General features: G+C 49.1%; 1 protein-coding gene across 2 annotated transcripts in view; it reads left to right on the top strand.

Moving 5' to 3' along the window:
- The window catches only part of KLHL22 (kelch like family member 22), a 35,311-nt gene that overhangs the window by 11,833 nt on the left and 1,940 nt on the right, over positions 1 to 21,538 (top strand). For both annotated transcript variants that reach the window (XM_036354272.1, XM_036354273.1), the window contains exons 4-6: positions 1,551 to 2,269; positions 9,956 to 10,148; positions 16,036 to 16,269. In XM_036354272.1, the coding sequence (XP_036210165.1) occupies positions 1,551 to 2,269; positions 9,956 to 10,148; positions 16,036 to 16,269 (1,146 nt within the window). The remainder of the gene's footprint in view (positions 1 to 1,550; positions 2,270 to 9,955; positions 10,149 to 16,035; positions 16,270 to 21,538) is intronic.

Here is a 21,538-nt window from a genome sequence, read left to right as displayed (position 1 = left end):
TGGAAACTAAAAGTAAAACCATTATAAATGTTTAAGCTTCAGATGCCAGCAGAATTGTTCTCTGTGCACTGGTCAATTTGTTAATGATGCTGAAAAAGTGAGGTGATCCTGTTTTTAGAGAAATTCCCAAATCCTATTTTCCTAAAGAATTTAGCAATACCTGGGCAGCTTTTCCTAGAGCCCTTCTCTCTGTCTCCTTTATTCTGTCATGCATTGGTTGTCTAATCACCCTTTGGTTAAAGGGTTTGGGGTCCTTTAACCCTGTGGCCCAATTCTCAGCTCCCACCTTAGTGTCATCCTCTCTCTTGCCCTCTTTCCAACTCACTGGGTCTTCTGAACAGTTGGGAAAGGGAAGGTGCAGGCCACCAGGGAACCCCCTTGATGATGAGTTGAGCCGGCCTCTATCCTGCAGGAAGGCTTTCAGCCTTTCAAGAACCCTGGGTCAGAAAAAAAAAAAAAGAGAGAGAGAGACAACTCTGGGTCAGGTTGAGTGCTGGGTGGGTGTTTGTGAATGCCCTCTGGTGGTTTTTTATTAATTTTTTAGAGAGAGGAAGGGAAAGAGAGAGAGAAACATTGATGTGAGAGTACAACATCGATCAACTGCCTCCTGCATGCCCCTATTCGGGATCAAGTCTGTAACTCGGGCATGTGCCCGGCCCAGGAAATGAAACCTTTCAGTGCACAGGACGACACCCAACCGAGCCATATCAGCCAGAGCCTGTGGGTGGTTCTTAGTATGTGGGTAGCTTGGGGCCTTTCTCTTGGGGGAGTGGGCAGATTTCCTGGGCCTGAAGCTTTGGCTGGGCCTCCAGTTGTGGGGTTTGTGGCAGAAAGGAGCTGGGGGTTGGGGTGGAGGTCCCAGGTGTATTCCAAACCAAGGACAGTGGACATCATGGTCATTGTGCAGCTTCCAGCTTTTCTGGAGATCCAGTACTTTTGATCTAAAAGGCAACTGACATATATCAGGGGTCCATTCTGTGCCAGGGAGTTCCTAGGCATGATGTCATTTGAAATGATTCCTTTCTACTTTATCCCTATCCTATATAATAAAAGGCTAATATGCAAGTTGTCCCCTTGGGAGTTCAACCAGGAGACCAGGAGTTCAGTTGCTCCAGGGGGCGACACAGAACATGGCAGGCGACCAGTGGAGCAGCGGGTGCTGAGGGAGTGAGGGAAGGAGGAGGCAGGGAACCAGATCAGCCCTGATCACTAGCCAGGCCTAGGGACCCTACCCATGCACCAATTTTGTGCACCAGGCCTCTAGTTTTATAGATAAGCAAACAGGCTCAGCGAGGTTCAGAGCATTCTGCAGATCTCTTCTGAGCCAGGATTTAAACCCAGTCCATCTGCAGTGAACCCCATTTGTCTCTAGTGTTGGGAAAAGTGGCTGCACCAGCCTCTGCTCCAGGAAAGGTTGGGGGTGGTGAGAGGGCCAGGGGGAGCAGGAACCTGCTTCAGAGGACAGCCACGTAAGGCATGTAACTACTGTCACTGTCTTCTGCGCCCAGACACTGTTTCCCAGGCTTGAATGAGTCTTGTTGTCTTCACAGATCCCAGAAATCATCCACTTCTGCTGTGATTTCCTCGTGTCCTGGGTGGATGAGGAGAACATCCTTGATGTCTACCGGCTGGCAGAGCTATTTGACTTGAGCCGTCTGACCAAGCAGCTGGACACCTACATCCTCAAAAACTTTGTGGCCTTCTCAAGGACTGACAAGTACCGCCAGCTTCCTCTGGAGAAGGTCTACTCTCTCCTCAGCAGCAACCGCCTGGAGGTCTCCTGTGAGACCGAGGTGTATGAAGGTGCCCTGCTCTACCATTACACCCTGGAGCAGGTGCAAGCAGACCAGATCTCATTGCAAGAGCCCCCCAAGCTCCTTGAGACAGTGCGATTTCCCCTAATGGAACCTGAGGTCCTCCAGCGGCTGCATGACAAGCTGGACCCCAGCCCACTGAGGGACACAGTGGCCAATGCTCTCATGTACCACCAAAACGAGAGCCTGCAGCCCAGCCTACAGAGCCCACAGACGGAGTTGCGGTCAGACTTCCAGTGTGTTGTGGGCTTTGGGGGCATTCACTCCACACCATCCACGGTCCTCAGTGACCAGGCCAAGTACCTGAACCCCCTGCTGGGAGAGTGGAAGCACTTCACCGCCTCCCTGGCCCCCCGGATGTCCAACCAGGGCATCGCAGTGCTCAACAACTTTGTGTATCTGATTGGAGGGGACAACAATGTCCAGGGATTCCGCGCTGAGTCCCGATGCTGGAGGTAAGAAGGGACCCTGGGCCATATTACTGCGGGTGATGCTGTAGTGTAGGAATCACTAGCTCAGAGGGCTGGTTAGGGAGAGGTTCTGCATGGGCACATCACCATGGACCAAGGTGATCAGCCTTTTATATTGATCTTGTGCTTGTTGAGGTACCCCTGTTTTGCGGAACAAATTTCAGGTTAATTTGGAGAATGTAGATGGCGGTGACATAGGAAAAGGGGACCTGGATTGCTTTCTTTCACTCTTGTCCCCTTCTCAGGAGCACACTCACCCTGGATCACACCCTGCTGCCTTGTCGGTGAGGGGCTAAGTTGTGACTCTGCACTTGGCTGGTGCAGGGGAGGGAAGCCTGTGGCAGGAAGGGCAGTTAGGCCTCAGAAGGAGGGGATTTAGAAGCTGGGATCATGGACAGGCAGTTGCTCCTTCCATTTTGCCCTCTCTTGAATTTTGACACAACTCGTCCCAGCTTCCTTTTGCCTATTTGCTTTGCTCTTCTGACCACAAGCCAGTAGTGGAGCATGACTTCCTGTTGCTACTGCTCCCCAGGGTGTGCAGTCCTCAGCTCAGGGATGCAGGAAAGGCAACAGGCGTCGCTGAGCCTCTTGCCAAATCCCTACCCTTACCCTTACCCTCTGCCCTGTCATCAGCAGAGTGGTCTCCGGAAAAGGCAATTTTCTGGGGGGGGGGGGGGGTTGTGGTCTGCCATGGTCTGTAGGAGGCTTTAGCTCTGTCAGTCTATGAGGCTGCGATTCCACAAATTTATTTAAATCCCCACTGCCTCAGCTGCCATTAGGTTTTCAGGTCCCGTCCACTATACTTTGGTTTGATTTCTTGGGATTTGATGCCTGTGGGAAGTTTCCACCTGCACAAACTGAAAGATGGTGCTGCAGAGGGAGAGCAGGAGTTCCAACTGCTTCTTGCATCTGTGAGCTGGGTGCGGACCAAGTTCGTGTCCATGATTTTACCTTCTGGGTTGAGGGAGGTGTGGGGTCTGGCCTGGCTATGCCTCTCAGAAGCATGGTGACCAGGACTGAGGTGGAGGTGACCATTCCTCAGCCACTTCTGATCTCCTGGGCTCGGAAGTGATTACCTTTGTTAGACCGATGAGACCCAAAGCCAGGAAGCAATACTTTCACTCATACCAAATGCCGTCCCCAGTGGGTGTGGCAGCATCAGGTTCTAGCCAAGCCTCGAAGTTTGTTCTTTAGGGCACTCAGCTTCCCATTTGGAGAGTCAAGGTCAGATCTCCCTGCTGAGCAACCCACAGACCTGTAAGTCATGGTCTCCAGCCCTCAGCTCATGGTAGGGTGGTTGTGTGCCTGCAGGGATGCTGCTAGCCCATAGTCTGTCCTGTTACATGCAGTTTCACACAGGATTGGTCTAAATTCCCCTTTCTTGAACATGTGCTATGAGACCCAAGCTGGACTCTGGAAAATGCTAATATCAGCCCTGTGATTGATAACTACAGCCTCAAACTTCACTCAGGAAGTGGATCGCTGTGACAGGTGGGGTTGTGAGACCTGCCTAGTGGGAGTAGGCAACACAGGAGCTGGGGTTCAGAGCATCTGGCAAGGTGTCGGGGAGGGTCCTGGGGTCTGTCATCGCTACAGAGCAAATGTTTCCCTAATCGCCCAGTGGATTTTTTAAAAATACATTTTTATTGATTTCAGAGAGGAAGGGAGAAGGAGAGAAAGATAGAAACATCAATAATGAGAGAGAATCATTGATTGGCTGCCTCCTGCACGCCCCCTACTGGGGATTGAGCCCGCAACTCGGGCTTGTGCGCTTGACCCGAACCTGGGACCCTTCAGTTCTCAGGCCAACGCTCTATCCACTGAGCCAAACTCACTAGGGCTCTCCCAGTGGATTCTTAAAGCTGATAGATGGAAGATGGATCTTAATTTGATCTGAGTTTGGTTCTTTCCCCTTCCCCCTTCCATTATTTCACCAGCCTTTGAACCTATAGGCTCTCAGAATATAAGAAAACAAGATTTTGCAGTAAGTTAGGGTTTGCACTTTAAGGAGCTAGGGACTTCCCAGGTTATATCTTAAAGCATTGGTGCAGAAACTATATAAAAAGTTACCTCTTTTGGAGCAAATTGTATTTGCCTCCAAGATACCACTGTTTCTTTCTTTGATTGCATCTTTAGTATCGACCTTCTATGTTTGCACCTTTCCCATAGCTCTGGGCTTCTGAAAACTGATTGCATGCCTTACCTGGTAGTAGCTGGTCTCATGTTGCCACATGTTCTGACCCTACTTAGAATAATAATTTTTTTCCTTAGGTATTCCCATGACTTATAGTATAATTCAAATATTTTTTTTTTTTTTTTTTTTTTGGAACTTCTTTTTTTTTTTTAATTAAATCTTTATTGTTCAGATTATTACATTTGTTCCTCTTTTTTCCCCCCCATAACTCCCCTCCTCCCAGTTCCCGCCCCACCCTCCGCCCTCACTCCCCACCCACTGTCCTCATCCATAGGTGCACGATTTTTGTCCAGTCTCTTCCCGCATCTCCCACACCCCTTTCCCCCCCAAGAATAGTCAGTCCATTCCCTTTCTATGTCCCTGATTCTATTATAATCACCAGTTCATTCTGTTCATCAGATTATTTATTCACTTGATTCTTAGATTCACTTGTTGATAGATGCATATTTGTTGTTCATAATTTGTATCTTTACCTTTTTCTTCCTCTTCCTCTTCTTAAAGGATACCTTTCAGCATTTCATATAATCCTGGTTTGGTGGTGATGAACTCCTTTAGCTTTTCCTTATCTGTGAAGCTCTTTATCTGACCTTCAATTCTGAATGATAGCTTTGCTGGATGAAGTAATCTTGGTTGTAGGTTCTTGGTATTCATCACTTTGAATATTTCTTGCCACTCCCTTCTGGCCTGCAAAGTTTCTGTTGAGAAATCAGCTGACAGTCGTATGGGTATTCCCTTGTAGGTAACTGAGTTTCTTTCTCTTGCTGTTTTTAAGATTCTCTCTTTATCTTTTGCTCTTGGCATTTTAATGATGATGTGTCTTGGTGTGGTCCTCTTTGGATTCCTTTTGTTTGGGGTTCTCCGCGCTTCTTGGACCTGTAAGTCCATTTCTTTCACCAGGTGGGGGAAGTTTTCTGTCATTATTTCTTCAAATAGGTTTTCAATATCTTGCTCTCTCTCATCTTCTGGCAGCCCTATAATTCTGATGTTGGTACGCTTGAAGCTGTCCCAGAGGCTCCTTACACTATCCTCGCATTTTTGGATTCTTTTTTCATTTTGCTTTTCCGGTTGGGTGTTTTTTGCTTCCTCGCATTTCAAATCATTGACTTCATTCTTGCGCTCCTCTGGTCTGCTGTCGGGAGTCTGTATAATATTCGTTATTTCAGTCCGTGTGTGCTTAATTTCTAGTTGGTTCCCCAATATAAGATCGAGGGTCTCATTAGTTTTCTTGTAGATCTCATTAAGTTTATCGGCGGCTTCTAAACAGTTCTTGAGAGACCTTAAAAGTGTGGTTCTGAACTCTATATCTTCCATTGACAATTTTGTCCTGTTTCTTTGTCTCCGCATTTTGTTATGCTTCCTTGGTGCACCCCCTAGTGGTCTTTGTGCGCAGTCTTATAGTTAAACCTTGATTGCTGTAGCTAATACCAGGGAGGGTTTGACCTCTAGGCCAAGTGGCTATGAGAATCAGCTGTGTCTGCAGTGAGAGAACTTCTGTCCTCTAGGGAGGTGCTAATCTAGCCTTTGCCTGAGGCTATCCGGCAAATGCCTCTGTGCAGGGCTTGGGCGGGGCGGGTCGCACAGGATCAACAGGGTGGGCCGGAGAGAGCAGTTATGGCGGCTCTCAGTCCTGTCCCCAGGGGCTCTGCCTCTCTGAGTCCCAGCACCCGCTGCAAAGCTCAGAGAGAAAGCTGCACTCGCTCTGACCGAAGCCAGACAGTCCTGCTTCTCCCGTTTGAGTCTGGGTCCCTAGAGACTCGCCCGTATCTGGAGCTCAGAGTCTGACTCCCTCCCGATTGAAAACGCCAACCGCGCCCTCCGCCGCCAGCCCGCTCGCGCACTCCGCACCTCAGAATTTGACTTCAGCACTGCGCCTCCTCTGAGTGTCCGTATGCGTTTCTCTTTCCTCCTAGTTGTAGGACTTCCACTCAGCCAGCGTTCCAGTGGTTCTGGGTGATGTCCCTTCCGTTTTTTAGTTTCACTTTTGAAGTAGTTGTTCAAGGCAGCAAACTCCGGCGTGAACCTATGCCGCCATCTTGGTTCTCCAATAATTTTTTAATTGTAATAAACTTCATTACTAGTTATGGAAATGCTTAAGTCATGGAAATACCAAAGAAAAAGTCTACTAAATTTAACAAGAGCCCCAGAACATATTTGTACTAACTCTAGATTTCACTTCTGAGTTTGCAGTTGGATGATCCACAATCTACATTAAAATGATTAAAACTGATTATATTCTTATATGCAATAATAAAGCTTATTTTTTATTAGAAAAAGAATATTACTTGGGGATTTATTCTAACAAAGTGGAATATTAATCCAATAAAGAGGAAAATGTGGAATTTAGGACACAGTGGGGAGATAAGAAATCAGTGAAACTGTGGTTCTTGTTAAATTTAGTAGACTTTCTTTGGTGCCTTTCAATTATTGATGTGGTGTGTGTGTGTGTGTGTGTGTGTCCTTAAATCTGAAGCCACAAATCCAAGTGAACCCTGCCTAGGAAGCTGTGAGGGCAGGAGACCAGAAGGAAGTAAGCGGAAGCATCTAGAACAGGGGTGGGCAAACTTTTTGACTCGAGGGCCACAATGGGTTCTTAAACTGGACCGGAGGGCCGGAACAAAAGCATGGATGGAGTGTTTGTGTGAACTAATATAAATTCAAAGTAAACATCATTACATAAAAGGGTACGGTCTTTTTTTTTTTTTTTTTTAGTTTTATTCATTTCAAACGGGCGGATCCCGCCCGCGGGCCGTAGTTTGCCCACGGCTGATCTAGAAGGTATTGTGTCACTCTAGTGGGAGATGCTGACTTATGCTTGGCTCAGAATAGGGAAGAAGAGGCTGTGAGGGCGATCTGGCTGTGACATCTGCCACCTCCTTGATCTCTAGGATTGTCTTGGCTGATCTGGCTGGAGTCCCCTTCCTCCCTCACTGCTCCATGTGCATCCCTCCAGAAGCTGTGCGCTCAGTTGAAGAGGAAAAGTAAATAAATAAATAAATTGTTTGAAATAGGGAAAAAGAGACATGTACATGAATGAGTGTCATGCACAGGAAAGGCAGTAGAAGGCACCATCCTAGCTAGTTGATGGCCTCTGAATGGTGCACTCTGGACTGAACTGGCTACCTGTTCCCAGCCTGACCTTCACCTGGCTGTGCCTCTGGTCATTCAGGTCTCAAATGTCACCTTCTCAGGAGGCTGTGAGAGCTTTGCTCTCCCCCGACCTTGCTGCCAGGTGGATCACTTTTATTATTATTATTATTATTATTATTATTATTATTATTATATTTGTTGTACCCGCATTATACTGAGCACTGTTCACTCTGTTCTCTTTAGCTTGTTTCCCACTCTGATGGAAAGCAGGGCCCTTGTCTTGAGTTTCCCTCTGGATCCCCAGCACTGAGCACTGCCTGATCCATGTTGGGTGGCCAGTGCATATTTGTAGAAAGAAGGAATTATTTCACTGCTAGTAATCTTACTCCTTCGTTAATTTATTCAGCAGACAGTGCATGATGTACCTTGATCAGGTGCTACGCTGAGGTCTAGGAATACAGATGTGAACCTTGGTCCTTTACAAACTTCCCTCAGGTTAACAAGGACCCTTTTTATGTATGTTGTCCTTTATGATCCTTCATGATAGCTTTTCTAGGCAGATCGCATCACCTTATTGGACAGGTGCGGAGACTGAGTGAATGTCTAGAGTAAAACTGATGCCTAGATGTACCCAAGTAAGTGGGCAGAACTGTGTGTGACCCAGATACATGTTCTGTCTCCTGTAGCCCTTACTCCCGAGACAGCTTGTTTCCTGGAATTCCTGGGTGGCAGGGCAGGAAGAATCAGTTGCAGAACGTGCCTAACTTGTGCTTTGGGGCAAAGGATGCATCTGATTTCCCCACCAAACCGCATATGACACAGGCCAAAGAAAACTTTATTCACTCTCTTCAGAACCTGAAGTTTGACTTACTCTCTTTGGAGTTCATCTTCCTGTGTAGAAATAAAACCATTTATCTGAAAGATGCTATATCTATGCATTGGCCGTTGAGCAAGGAGGCTCCGGATGCAGGAGCTCAAGTGCAGGCACCTGGGTGAATGGATGCTCAGGGAAAAGGGCCAGATGCCGGTCAGGGAAAGAGTGGGCTTTGGGCCTCAGGTGCACAGGGCCCTGGGCCCTTTCGGCTTTGTGATCATCTGTGTTCACCCAAACAACACACCACATAGGCCCTGCAGAGCACCAGGCCTGGGACACGGAAAGAAGGGATAGAGGCAATAGGAGGCCCCCTGGAAGTGAGGCAAACCTGGGTCAGGCTGTGGGGGCTGGAACGTTGGGTATGGACTTGGGCTTTGAAGGGCCTGAGCTACAGTGTTAGGATTTTGGAGTGTGACCAGGAGCTTTGCTGGTGAGGATAGGATCAATGGATAGAGGAAGCATGGGGTTCCATTTAGGACAAGTGAGTAGCCAGCTGGAGATGGGTGGGAGGCAGTCGCAGTATAGGTCCAAAGTGCAGGAGAAAGCAAGGATTATAGTTAGTTGGTCTGGAGTGTCTGAGATCACCTGGGTTGAGAATTCGAAGCCCTTTGAAGGCAGAAGAGGGATGGGGTGGGCTTTGCCCAGGAGTGCAGGATGAAGCTGCTTGGGGACTAGACTTTTTGATAAAGGTTGATGAGAAGGAAGGAGCATGAAGGGCTTTGACTTGGGGACAACTGCATCTCCAGGGAAAAGGGTGTGAAAGTGGCCTCCATGTCAGAACAACTTATGGTAACGGTTACCTGCTCACATGGTGCTGGGGCTCAGCAGTGACTTAGTAGAGGTCAGCTTTCCTCCCAGTTGGCCCAGCAGTGCTCCTGCAGGCCAGGCTGACTCCTCCAGCTTCATGGGAGGACCTGGAATCCCAGAGGACTCCACCCTCTTGATACTCACAGTCCAGTGTGGGAGATAGCACCTTGAATCTCACAGAGAGGGAGACCTTGAGAAGTGGAGAGGGCACTCCAGTTGGGGAGGTTGGGAAAGCATGAGGTGCATGAAGAGATGAAGAGGTGGTTGTGATGAGCACGTGTGGGCACTGTGCACGTGGCAGGCTCGAGCAGACCACCCATGAGGGAGTGTTGGTGTTAGCTAGAAGCTAGGAGGCTGTTGTGTCCATCCACAATTCATGGTCATCCTGAATGAATGGGGGCAGGGCTATGGGGGCCATGGGATGAGATGGAGGTGGCCCTAAGAACAGCCCTCAGTCAGCCTGGGGTGGATAGTAGAGTGGGCTAAGAACCATACCAGAGGTTATACCTGGAGGGGACCAGCTTCGTGGGCAGAAACCCAGGAGGCTTCTGCCACACCTCCCAGGTGTGCATCAGTCTGCTGCCATGACTGTGAGTGGGTGTGTGCTAGTGTGTGGAAGCAGATGATGGGAGGGTTTAGGGGACGTGGGCAGAACAGGAGGTGCTGTCTCACCTGTCAGTGATGTGCTGTCCTCATGTCCCCTCAAAAGGTATGACCCGCGGCACAACCGCTGGTTCCAGATCCAGTCCCTGCAGCAGGAGCACGCCGACCTGTGTGTGTGTGTCGTGGGCGGGTACATCTACGCAGTGGCGGGCCGGGACTACCACACTGACCTGAATGCTGTGGAACGCTATGACCCTGCCACCAACACCTGGGCCTATGTGGCCCCGCTCAAGAGGGAGGTAAAGAAGCCCTTCCAAGAGGGGTTTTTCCCACCCGCTCCTTTCTGGGGTGTGTAGAATGAGCCAAAGACCTGGCCAGGGAGTCAGGGCCAGTGAGCTGAGTCCACATCCCTCCAAAGACCCTGCACTGAGAGCAGGAGGGGGACCGCTGAGGTTCTGCCAACTACCTGGGGAGACCCTCAGCAAGCACCCAGACCGCATTCCCCAGAATTTCATCCCTTCTTGTCTTGCCACCTTGGCCCTGGGAAGCTACTTTAATCCTGAAGTTCAAATGCAGACAGAAACCTTCCCCTCATCCGTCCTTTAGCACAGCTGAGATGAGCTAAGATGTGTCCAGAGATGTTAGACAAGAGAGATGAAGGCTCAGAAGCCTCAAACTTCTCTAAAGGTCCCCTGGAGGGTGGGGCCTTTAAAACACCAAAAACATGTGAGAATTTTTATTTTTCAAGTTTTTTTTTTTTTTTTTAGTTGTTTTTTTTTAGATCATGTAACTCCTACACAGAACCTTGGTTTGTTCCACTTTGGAGATCTTTGCTTTAGGGAGGACCCTCTTTTGTCCTATGGTTTTGGGGTACTTGGATCCTGGCCCCAAAACCAGACATGAGAGCCCAGGGCTAGGAAGAGGCTAGCTGATCCCCCAAGTCCCAGGTATGCACCCTGTTGGTACCGGCATTGTAATTTTCAGAGCATCTGTTATACACCTTTGGGGATCCCTGAGCACCTCAGAAGCAGGGGATGGCATGGGGGATGAGTGGGGCTCTGCCTTGGGCTCTACGGAACTAGCTCTGGGACCTTGGCAGAAAGGAGCTCCTGCCTTCCTGAACCTCTTTCCACACATCCCCTCTTTATCTCTCACCCTTCCCCAGTCCCCAATGGCCTGAGACGTTGACTCTTGGGAGCTAGGGGACTCCCTGGTGAGTCCAGCTCCTCTCCAAGGTCAGGGTCTCCTACCATGATTCCTTTCAGGCAGGGAAAGCTGGCATGCTCCTCGCTCCTCAGCTTCTTTGGGGAAGGGAGCCCCTCTAGAAGGATACTCTCTACCCCATTCTGGAGAAAGGAGCAGATTTTGCATGGGAAATATCAGGACTCCTTGAGACCTGGTGGATGAGGATGAACTGAATTCCTCTCTGCAAGGGTGCTAGATGGGAGTGAGAGATGTGTGGGGGAGGAGCCTGAGGGATCTTTGTCTGGGAAGCTGTGGTTCTCCAGTCTGGCCACAGAGGGGAACCCTTAGCCTTCAGTCCAGCGGTTGCCAACCTTTTGGACCTCAGCGACCACCAGTTTAGTTAACTTCTTCCTGACTGCCAGTGTTCCTTACTTCATACATTCATTTATTCAGCAACTATTTATTAAGCACCTATCCTTTTTCTGTTTTTTGGTTTTTTATTTTTCACCTACCCTTTTTCTAATACCTGTGGATACAATGAGGACAAGAAATGACAAAGGTTCCCCCATGGTGTTTACAGCCTAACCACTAAACAAATCTGTAAAATAATTCCCAACTGTGGTAAGTGCGATGAGGAAATTAAGAGGAGGTTGTGCTAAACAGGGCTTGGGGTGGGGAGGTGGGGGCGGGGGCTTTGGCAGGACAGATCTAGATAGACTATTTGGGGAGGGTCCATTTGGCGACATGTCAGACTAAGGGAGGAAGGACCTTGTAGGCCAGGAGGGGACTTCATAGTTTATTCTGAGAAAGGGAAAGTGCTCGTGAAGAGAAGAGGAGTTAAAGAAGCAGGAGCAGGGACAGAAGTTCTGTGCTACGGTGGAGGCTATTGGAGAAGGAAGAAGATGGATGGGTTTGAGGTATAGTTTGGAGGTAAACTGACCAGACTGTTGGAAACTAATAAGCAGCACACTTCTAAGTAATCCATAGTTCAAGGGGGAATAATAAAAATACCTTGAACTAAATGAAATGAAAAGACAATGTTTCAAGATTTATTGTACCTAGCTAAAGTTGTTCCACCAGGAAATTTTGTAGCACTAAGAGCATACATTAGATTATCAAATCAATAGTCTAAACTCAAAGACCTGAAAAAAGAAGAGCAAAATATATCCAAATCAAACAGAAGAAAGGAAGTAATAAAAAGAGCAGAAACCAATGAAATTAAAAGCAGATAAACAGTAGAGAAAATCAACCAAAGAACTGTGTTTTTCCCCCCCACAAGATCAATAAAATTGACAAACTTCTAAAAAAGACTGACAAAAAAAAAAAAAAGAGAGAGAGAGAAGACAGAATTAAAAATATCAAGAATGAAATTGGGCATTCCTACAAATTCTGCAGATGTCAAAAGGGAATAATACAAACAACTCTACACATGTAAATTTGACAACTTAGATGAAATGGATCAATTCCTCAAAAAAACTACAGTCTCCACAGCTTGCTCAGCATAAAACAGATAAATTGAATAGCTCTATACCTGTTGAGGAATGTGTACTATAGGCCCAGGTGATTTCACTGGAGAATTCTTATTCTCTCAAACATTTAAAGAAAAGTTGACTCCAGTTCTGTGTGATTTCCCCCCAGAAAGGAGGAGAGAATACTTCCCAATTCATCTTATAAAGTTAATATTACCCTGATACCAAAACTGACAAAAACAGTACCAAAAAGGGGGGCAGGCCTCTTATAAATATACATATGAATATCCTTAATAAAATAGTGGCAAATAGAACTCAAAAAATGACAAAACAAACCACCACACCATTGCCAAATGGGGTTGATTATAGGGATGGAGGCTAGTTTCGTATTTGAAAGTCCGTTAGTGTAATTCACCATATTGAAATCATATGGTCATATCAGACAATGAAGAAAAATACATTTCACAATAGTTATCCTATTACCAACAGACTTAATGGTAAAAGACTGATTTGAATGCTTTTCCCCTACGGTGGGGAACAGGGTAAGATATCTGCACTCACCACTCTTAATTCAGTATAGTCCTGGAAGTTCTCGCCAGTGAAATAAGGCAACAAAAGAAAAAAAAGGCATGCAAATTGAAGAGTAAGAAATACCCGTGGCTGGTGTGGCTCAGTTGGACATCGTCCTGTGCACCAAAAGGTTGCCAGTTTTTGTTTTTTTAAAAAAATATATTTTATTGATTTTTTACAGAGAGGAAGGGAGAGGGATAGAGAGTTAGAAACATCGATGAGAGAGAAACATCAATCAGCTACCTCCTGCACGCCCCCCACTGGGGATGTGCCCGCAACCAAGGTACATGCCCTTGACAGGAATCGAACCTGGGACCCTTCAGTCCGCAGACCGACGCTCTATCCACTGAGCCAAACCGGTTAGGGCAAGGTTGCCAGTTTGATTCCCAGTCAGGGCACATGCCCAGCTTGTGGGCTTAAACCCTGGTAGGGGGTGTGCAGGAGGCAGCCTATCAAGGTTTCGCTGTCACATTGATGTTTCCCTCTCCCTTCATCTTTCTAAAAATCAATTAAAAGTCTTTTTAAAATATAATCCTCACCTGAGGATATTTTCCCATTGATTTTTTTAGGGAGAGTGAATGGAAGGGGGGAGAGAGAGAGAAACACCAACAAGAGAGAGACATTGATTGGTTGCCTCCTGCATGCCCCACGGTGGGGATAGAGCCCTGACTGGGAATTGAACTGTGATCTCTTGGTTCATAGGTTGGTGCTCAACCACTGAGCCATGCCAGCTGGGCAATTTTTTTAAAAATATATTTTTATCGATTTCAGAGAAGAAGGGAGAGGGATAGATAGAAACATCAATGATAAGAGAGAATCATTGATCGGCTGCCTCCTACACCCCCTATTAGGGAACAAGCCTGCAACCAGAATTGCACAGTGATCTCCTGGTTAATGTGTCGATGCTCAACCACTGAGCCATGCTGGCCGGGCTAAAAATCTTTTTAAAAAAGCAAAGTAAGCCTGGCTGTTGTGGCTTAGTGAATGGTTAAGCATCAACCCATGAACCAAGAGGTCCCAGCCAGGGCACATGTCTGGGTGGCTGGCTCGATCCCCGGTAGGGGGCATCCAGGAGACAGCCAATCTGTTTCTCACATTGATGTTTCTCTCTTCCACTCCCTCTCTCTAAAAATCAATGAAAACATTTTTTTAAAATGACAAGTTGCAGAATGAGAGAAATATTTGCGAATCACATATCTGACAAAGACTACATAACATATATAAAGAACTCTCAAAACTCATCAGTAAAACACACACACAAATAGACCCATTTAAAAAGAAGGCAAAAGACTTTTATTGAGGATATACAGATGGCAAACAAGCACATCATTAATTATTAGGGAAATGTATATTAAAGCCATAGTGAGAAGACCACCTCTCAAAATGGCTAGAATTAAAAATAGTGACAACCAATGACAAAGTGGAGAACACAGATTAGTGGTTGCCAGGGGTTACTAAGGGGATTCAGGGCAGGAAGGCAATAGGTGTGACTATGAACAGGCAACAGGAGGGATCCTAGTGAAGATGGAAATGTCCTGTGTTCTTAACCGTGCCAACACCAGCATCCTGGTTGTGTTGTACTTATACAAGCTCTTACCACTGGGGACTCTGAGTGAAGGGTACATGGGGCCTTTATTATTTCTTAGACCTACATGCAAATCTACACTTACATCAAAATGGAGTTAACTTTTAAAAAAAAACAATCTCCCTAGTTCTCCACCATTGATGGGCGAAGACATGCCCACTGCTCTGTCCCTTGCTCTGCACTCTGTCTATGCCACCCTGCATAGTGACTCTCCCTGGACCAAACCCTGCAACCTCCATACCTCATGGGGCTCCTCTCCCCCAAAACAAACAGTGCTCTGCCTTGGGACCCACTGGTACAGCAGGAGGGCCTTACATGTGGTAGCTATGAGATAGGGAGTCCTTGGGCAGGAGTGACTAGCGTGAGGAGTGCCTGTGGTGGGGGCTGGCTGAGCACAATGGAAAGCACATGAAAGGTGGAGGGCCAAAATTAAAGGCAGGGTGGTGCATTCTCTTCCCACACACAATCCCATAACTTAAAATTAACATAAAAAAATTTTTTTTCATTGATACTTAGAGGGGAAGGGAGAAAGATAGAAACATCGACGAGAGAAACATCCATCAGCTGCCTCCTGCACGCCCCTCACTGGGGAATGAGTCTGCAACCCAGGCATGTACCCTGACCAGGAATCGAACCAGCAACCTCCTGGTGCATGGGTCAGTGCTCAACCACTGAACCACACTGGCTAGGCTAAAAATTACTCTTGGTGTTCTTATTATTATTTTTAATACTCACCTGAGGGTATGCTTATTGATTTTAGAGAGGAAGGGAGAGAGAAACATCAATATGAGAGAGAACATAGATTGGTTGCCTTTTGTATGAGCCCCACCAGGGATCAAACCCACAACCTAGGTATGTGCCCTGACTGGGAATCAGACCCACAGCCTTTCAATATACAGGACGATGTTCCAACCAACTCAGCCGCACGGCCAGGGCTTGGTGTTTGATTTTTTGACTTTTGCACCTCACTTTTCCCCTCACTGTACCAGCCATCATTTGCAAGTAAATATTTTGAAAGCGGGGTCAGCAGGTCTGGAGGATTGGCTGGCCATTGGGAATGGGGAGAGGTGGAGGTAGGCAACAAAGGGTGGGTCAGGGGTTCCCAGAACTGACAGATCCCGTTCTTCACCTGTGGAAGCTCAGGCTCTGTAGAATCATTCCCCATTAGGAAAAGGACATGGGTGGGTGACTAGACAGTACGCCCAGCAAAAATCCAGGGAGCTTTCTCATCTGAATGAGAAGAGGAAATCAGTGAAGCCAGGAAGTGTCAGGCAGTTGAAGGGTAGGAGCAGCCTTGGCAAAGGCCGCTGGCTGCCCTCCCTCACTGCCCTCTTGCCCCCTCCCCATCTGCCCCTGTTCTCTTGATGGCCCATGTAGGTGTATGCCCATGCTGGTGCCACACTGGAGGGGAAGATGTACATTACCTGCGGCCGCAGAGGGGAGGACTACCTAAGGGAGACGCACTGCTATGACCCAGACAACAACACCTGGCAAGCTCTGGCGGATGGGCCTGTGCGGCGGGCCTGGCATGGCATGGCCACCCTCCTGGACAAGCTGTATGTGATCGGGGGCAGCAACAATGATGCTGGCCAGAGGAGGGATGTGCACCAGGTAAGTTCGGCTGGGCTGCCTTACACACCTGTTGTTATTCTGCCCCTTCCAATTGTTATGGATGAAAAATTATTTGTAACATGTGCCTCCTTTTTATTTTTTTTACTAGAGGCCCGGTGCACAAAAATTTGTGCACTGGGGGTGGGGGGTCCCTCAGCCTGGCCTGTGCCCTCTCGCAGTCTGGGATCCCTCGGGAGATAACGACCTGCTGGCTTAGGCCTGCTCCTGGGTGGCAGAGGGCAGGCCCAATCTCTAGGTGCAGCCCCTGGTCGGGCTCAGAGCAGGGCCGATTGGGGAGTTGGGGCGCCACCCCCTGTCATGCACAGAGCAGGGCGGATCAGGAGGTTGCGATGCCACCCTCAGTCACGCTCAGGGTAGGGCCGATTGGGGGGTTGGGGCATCGCCCCCTGTCACACTCAAGGCAGGGTCGATGGGGAGGTTGCGGTGCCACCCCCTGTCACGCACAGAGCAGGGCCCATCAGGGGGGTTGGGGCTCCGTACCCTGTCAGGCACAGAGCAGGGCCAATCAGGGGGTTAGGGCGCTGCCCCCTGTCATGCACAGAGCAGGGCCCATCAGGGGGGTTGGGGCTCCGTACCCTGTCACGCACAGAGCAGGGTCAATCAAGGGGTTGAGGAGCTCCCCCCTGTCATGCACAGAGCAGGGCTGATCAGGGGGTTGAGGAGCTCCCCCCTGTCACTCACAGAGTAGGGCCGATAGGGGAGTTGGGGCACCGCCCCCTGTCACACTCAGGGCAGGGCGGATCAGGGGGTTGGAGCGCCGCCCTCTATCACCCACATAGCAGGGTTGATCAGGGGGTTGGGGCGCCGCCACTGTCACACTCAGGGCAGGGCCGATGGGGAGGTTATGGCTCTACCCCATCACACACAGAGCAGGGCCCATGGGGGAGGGGGGATTGGGGCACCGCCCTCTATCACCCACAGAGCAGGGCCGATCAGGTGGTTGGGGCGCCTTCCCCTGTCATGAACAGAGCAGGGCAGATAGGGAGGTTGTGGCCCCTCCCCCTGTCACACACAGAGCCGCAGGGCGATCGGGGGTTTGGGCGCTGCCCCCTGTCACGCTGATCCCAGTGCCGGGAGGCCTCTCAGCTCCACTGATCCCGGTACTGGGAGACATATTACCCTTTTACTATATAGGATAGAGGCCTGGTACATGGGTGGGGCTGGCTGGTTTGCCCTGAAGGGTGTCCTGGATCAGGGTGGGGGTCCCCACTGGGGTGCCTGGCCAGCCTGGGTGAGGGAATGATGGCTGTTTGCAGCTGGTCACACACCCTTCAGGGTGGGGGTGCCCACTGGGGTGCCTGGCCAGTCTGGGTGAGGGGCTGAGGGCTGTTTTCAGGCTGGGACTGAAGCTCCCAACTGCTCCTTTTTTTCTTTTTTTTATTTTTTATTCTGAGCCAGCTTTAGCTCTGAGGCTCCAGCTCTTAGGCCTCCACTCCTGAAAGCAGGTATCTGGTTTCTTTAGGTTCTACAATCGAAACTCTGTATCAACTCCAGGTCTGAGATCCCGGCTAGCTGAAAGCTGGTTTCTGGGGTTTTGTTTAGCTTCTATTTTTGTAACTATGTTTCAAACTGCCAGCTCAGAGGCCAGCAAGGCAGGCGGGGAATGTTGCAGTCCTCTGTCACTGAAGCAAGCAAGTCTCATGTTAGTTTCAAGCTGCCTGGCTGCCGGCTGCCATCTTGGCTGGCAGTTAATTTGCATATCTCCCTGATTAGCCAATGGGAAAGGTAGCGGTCGTACGCCAATTACCATGTTTCTCTTTTATTAGATAGGATATTTTTATTGATTTCAGAGAGGAAGAGAGAGATAGAAACATCAGTGATGAGAATTATTGATCGGCTGCCTCCTGCAAGCCCCCTACTGGGGATTGAGCCTGCAACCCGGGCATGTGCTCTGACCAGAATCGAACCTGAGACCCTTCAGTCCACAGACTGATGCTCTACCCACTGAGACAAACCAGCTAGGGCTGTTTTTTGGGGGTTTTTTGTTTGTTTGTTTGTTTTTAAGCAGTTACAGGTTCCAGCAAAAATATTTTTAATGATTTTATTTTTCAGTTTGGTTCGTAGCAGATTTGAACAGAAACTAGATAGAGCACAGAGGATTTTTGAAAGTATGAAAATACTTTTGTAAGATATTATAATGATGGGTACATGTCATTAGACATTTGTCCAGACCCATAGAATGTACACCACCAAGAGTGAGCCCTGCCCTAACTGGTTTGGCTCAATGGATAGAGCGTCGGTCTGCAGACTCAAGGGTCCCAGGTTCAATTCCGGTCCAGGGCATGTACCTTGGTTGTAGGCACATACCCAGTAGGGAGTGTGCAGGAGGCAGCTGATCGATGTTTCTCTCTCATCAATGTTTCTAACTCTATCCCTCTCCCTTCCTCTCTGTAAGAAATCAATAAAATATATTTTAAAAAAGAGTGAGCCCTAACTATGGATTTTGGGTGATTATATGTCAGTATAGATTCATCAATTGTAACAAATGTGTCACATGTAGGGGTTGTAAATACTGAGGGAAGCTGTGTATATGTGGGAGCAGGGCATATACGGGAAATCTCTATACCTTCTTAATTTTGTTATAAACCTAAAACTACTCTAAAAAATTTTTTTTAATTAACAGAAAGTACAGAGATTTTCCATATTAGCCCCATTCCCACTCACACACTGTCGACATCTCCTACAAGAGTGAGACATTTGTTACAGTTGATGAACCCACAGTGACCATCATTATCATCCAGAATCCACAGTTTACATCAGGGTTCACTCTTGGTGGTATACATTCTGTGTGTTTGGACAAATGTCTAATGACATGTGCCTGCCATTATAATCATATGGAATAGTTTCACATATTTTTATTATTATAAAAACCTTAATTGTAAAGTTAATATAACCACATTGCAGAACCTTTAAATAATGGAGAAGGGTGAAGAAAAACACGCATAATCCAGCCCCATGCCACTATTTTTTTGTCCTTCTACCTATGCATGGTTTCCACCCAATTATAGTTAAAGAACCTCCCATTCTACTTCTGGCTGAAGTTCATCGAGGATGTCTTCCAGTTACTATTTGATCTCCATAGCCACTATTTACCCCTACCTCGCTGGCTGTGCAGAATTCTTTCAGACTAGTGTATCATTTGGGTTGGTCTAAGTTTTAACTGTTCCAATAACATAATAAGTAATATTTGCTTTATAGAGCTTTTCTGGTATATTGGATTATTTCCTTAGGCTAGAGCAGTGGTTCTCAAAGTATGGTTCCCAGACCAGTAGCATTCACATTATATTAGAACTAGGGGCCCGGTGCATGAAATTCGTGCACTGGGTGTGTGTAGGGGAGTGTCCCTCAGCCCAGCCTGCCCCCTCTCACATACTGGGAGCCCTCAGGCGTTGACCCCCATCACCCTTCAATCGCAGGATCGGCCCCTTGCCCAGGCCTGACGCCTCTGACAGAGGCGTCAGGCCTGGGCAGGGGACCCTCATTTCCCCCCATCACTGGTTCTGCCCCCAGCCCAGGCCTGATGCCTCTGGCCCAGGCGTCAGGCCTGGGCAGGGGGACCCCCAGACCCCTCAAATTGCTGGCTCTGCCCCTTGCCCAGGCCTGTTGCCTCTGCCAGAGGCGTAGACCCCCATCACCCTCCGATCGCCTGATCGGCCCCTTGCCCAGGCCTGACACCTCCGCTAGAGGTGTCAGGCTTGGACAGGGACCCCCATCTCCCCCGGATCACTGGCTCTGACCCCCACCCAGGCCTGAGGCCTCTGGCCCAGGAATCATGCCTGGGCAGGGGACCCCCATCTCCCTCTGATCGCTTGCTCCACCCCCCGCCCAAGCCTGATGCCTCTGACCCAGGCTTCAGGCCTGGGCAAGGGGACCATCATATCCCCCCAATCCCCGGCTCCGCCCCCCACCCAGGCCTGATGCCTCTGGCCCAGGCATCAGGCCTGGGCAGGGGACAGCCCCCGCCCAGGCCTGATGCCTTGGCCAGAGGAGTTGACCCTCATCACCCTCCGATCACCAATCACCGGATCGGCCCCTTGACCAGGCCTAACACCTCTGGCTGAGGCATTAGGCCTGGGCAGGGGACCCCCAGCTCCCCGCGGTTGCAGGCTCCGCCCCTGCCCAGGCCTAACGCCTCTGGCTGAGGCGTCCGGCCCGGGCAGCGGGGACCCGCAGCGGCAGCAGCGCCGCGATCTCCCGCTCCGCCCCTACCCAGGCCTAACGCCTCTGGCCGAGGCATCTGGCCCAGGCAGCGGGGACCCGCAGCTGCAGCGGCCCCGTGATCGTGGGCTCCGCTTTAGGCCCAGGCAAGGGACCCCTAGCTCCCGGGACTGCCAGCTTCGACCGTGCCCAGCTCCCATCGCTGGCTCCACCCCTACTTCCTGCTATCACTGGCCAGGGCGGCAAAGGCACCTGATTCTCTGATCATGGCTGGGGGGCAGGGCAAAGGCGGCCCCAGGGCCGCCTTTGCCCTGCCCCCCAGCTCTTAGCCCCCCCCTGGGTTTCCGATCACTGTCAGTGGCAGGGGGCTTCTTCCTGCTTTCCCTTTTGCCTCCCTGCATTGTGCCTACATATGCAAATTAACCGCCATCTTTGTTGGCAGTTAACTGCCATCTTAGTTGGCAGTTAATTTGCATATAGCCCTGATTAGCCAATGAAAAGGGTAGCGTCGTACGCCAATTACCATTTTTCTCTTTTATTAGTGTAGATGCACTAGAAATGCAGGTTCTCAGGCCCTACCCAAGATGCGCTGAGAAAGCTCTGGAGGTGGGCTCAGCAATCTCTTTTTAAACAACCTCCTTCCCCCAGTGGTGAGACCAACTGAACTCTAGTGTATTTGTTTCCTATTGCTGCCATGACAATGCACTACAAATTTCACAACTTAAAGCAACATACCTATTTTCCATATTCTTGTTTGCTCAGGGTTTTGGCAGATTCAGTTCTTTGTGGTTGTAGGACTGAGGTCCCTGTTTCCTTTCGGGCTGTCAGCTAAAGGCCCTTTACGGCTTCTGGAGACCTCTGCATTCCCTGGCACGGGGCCACTTCATCTTCAAAGCCAACAACGGCAGGTTGTCCTTCTTCTCATCTCTCCTGTCACATCTTCCCTTCCACTTTCAAGGGCTTGTGAAACCAAGTGGTTCCACCAGGATAACCTCCCTTCTCCATGTTCACATCCTTAATCACATCTGCAAAGTCACTTCTGCTGTGTTAAGTAACACAATTTCTAGGAATTAGGACATGGCCTTTGGAG

This window comes from Myotis myotis, unplaced genomic scaffold (assembly GCF_014108235.1).
Source record: "Myotis myotis isolate mMyoMyo1 unplaced genomic scaffold, mMyoMyo1.p scaffold_m19_p_20, whole genome shotgun sequence".
NCBI classification, from domain to species: domain Eukaryota; kingdom Metazoa; phylum Chordata; class Mammalia; order Chiroptera; family Vespertilionidae; genus Myotis; species Myotis myotis.
The sequence above is the reverse complement of the archived record's forward strand: the minus strand, read 5'-3'. Positions and strand labels throughout refer to the sequence as shown.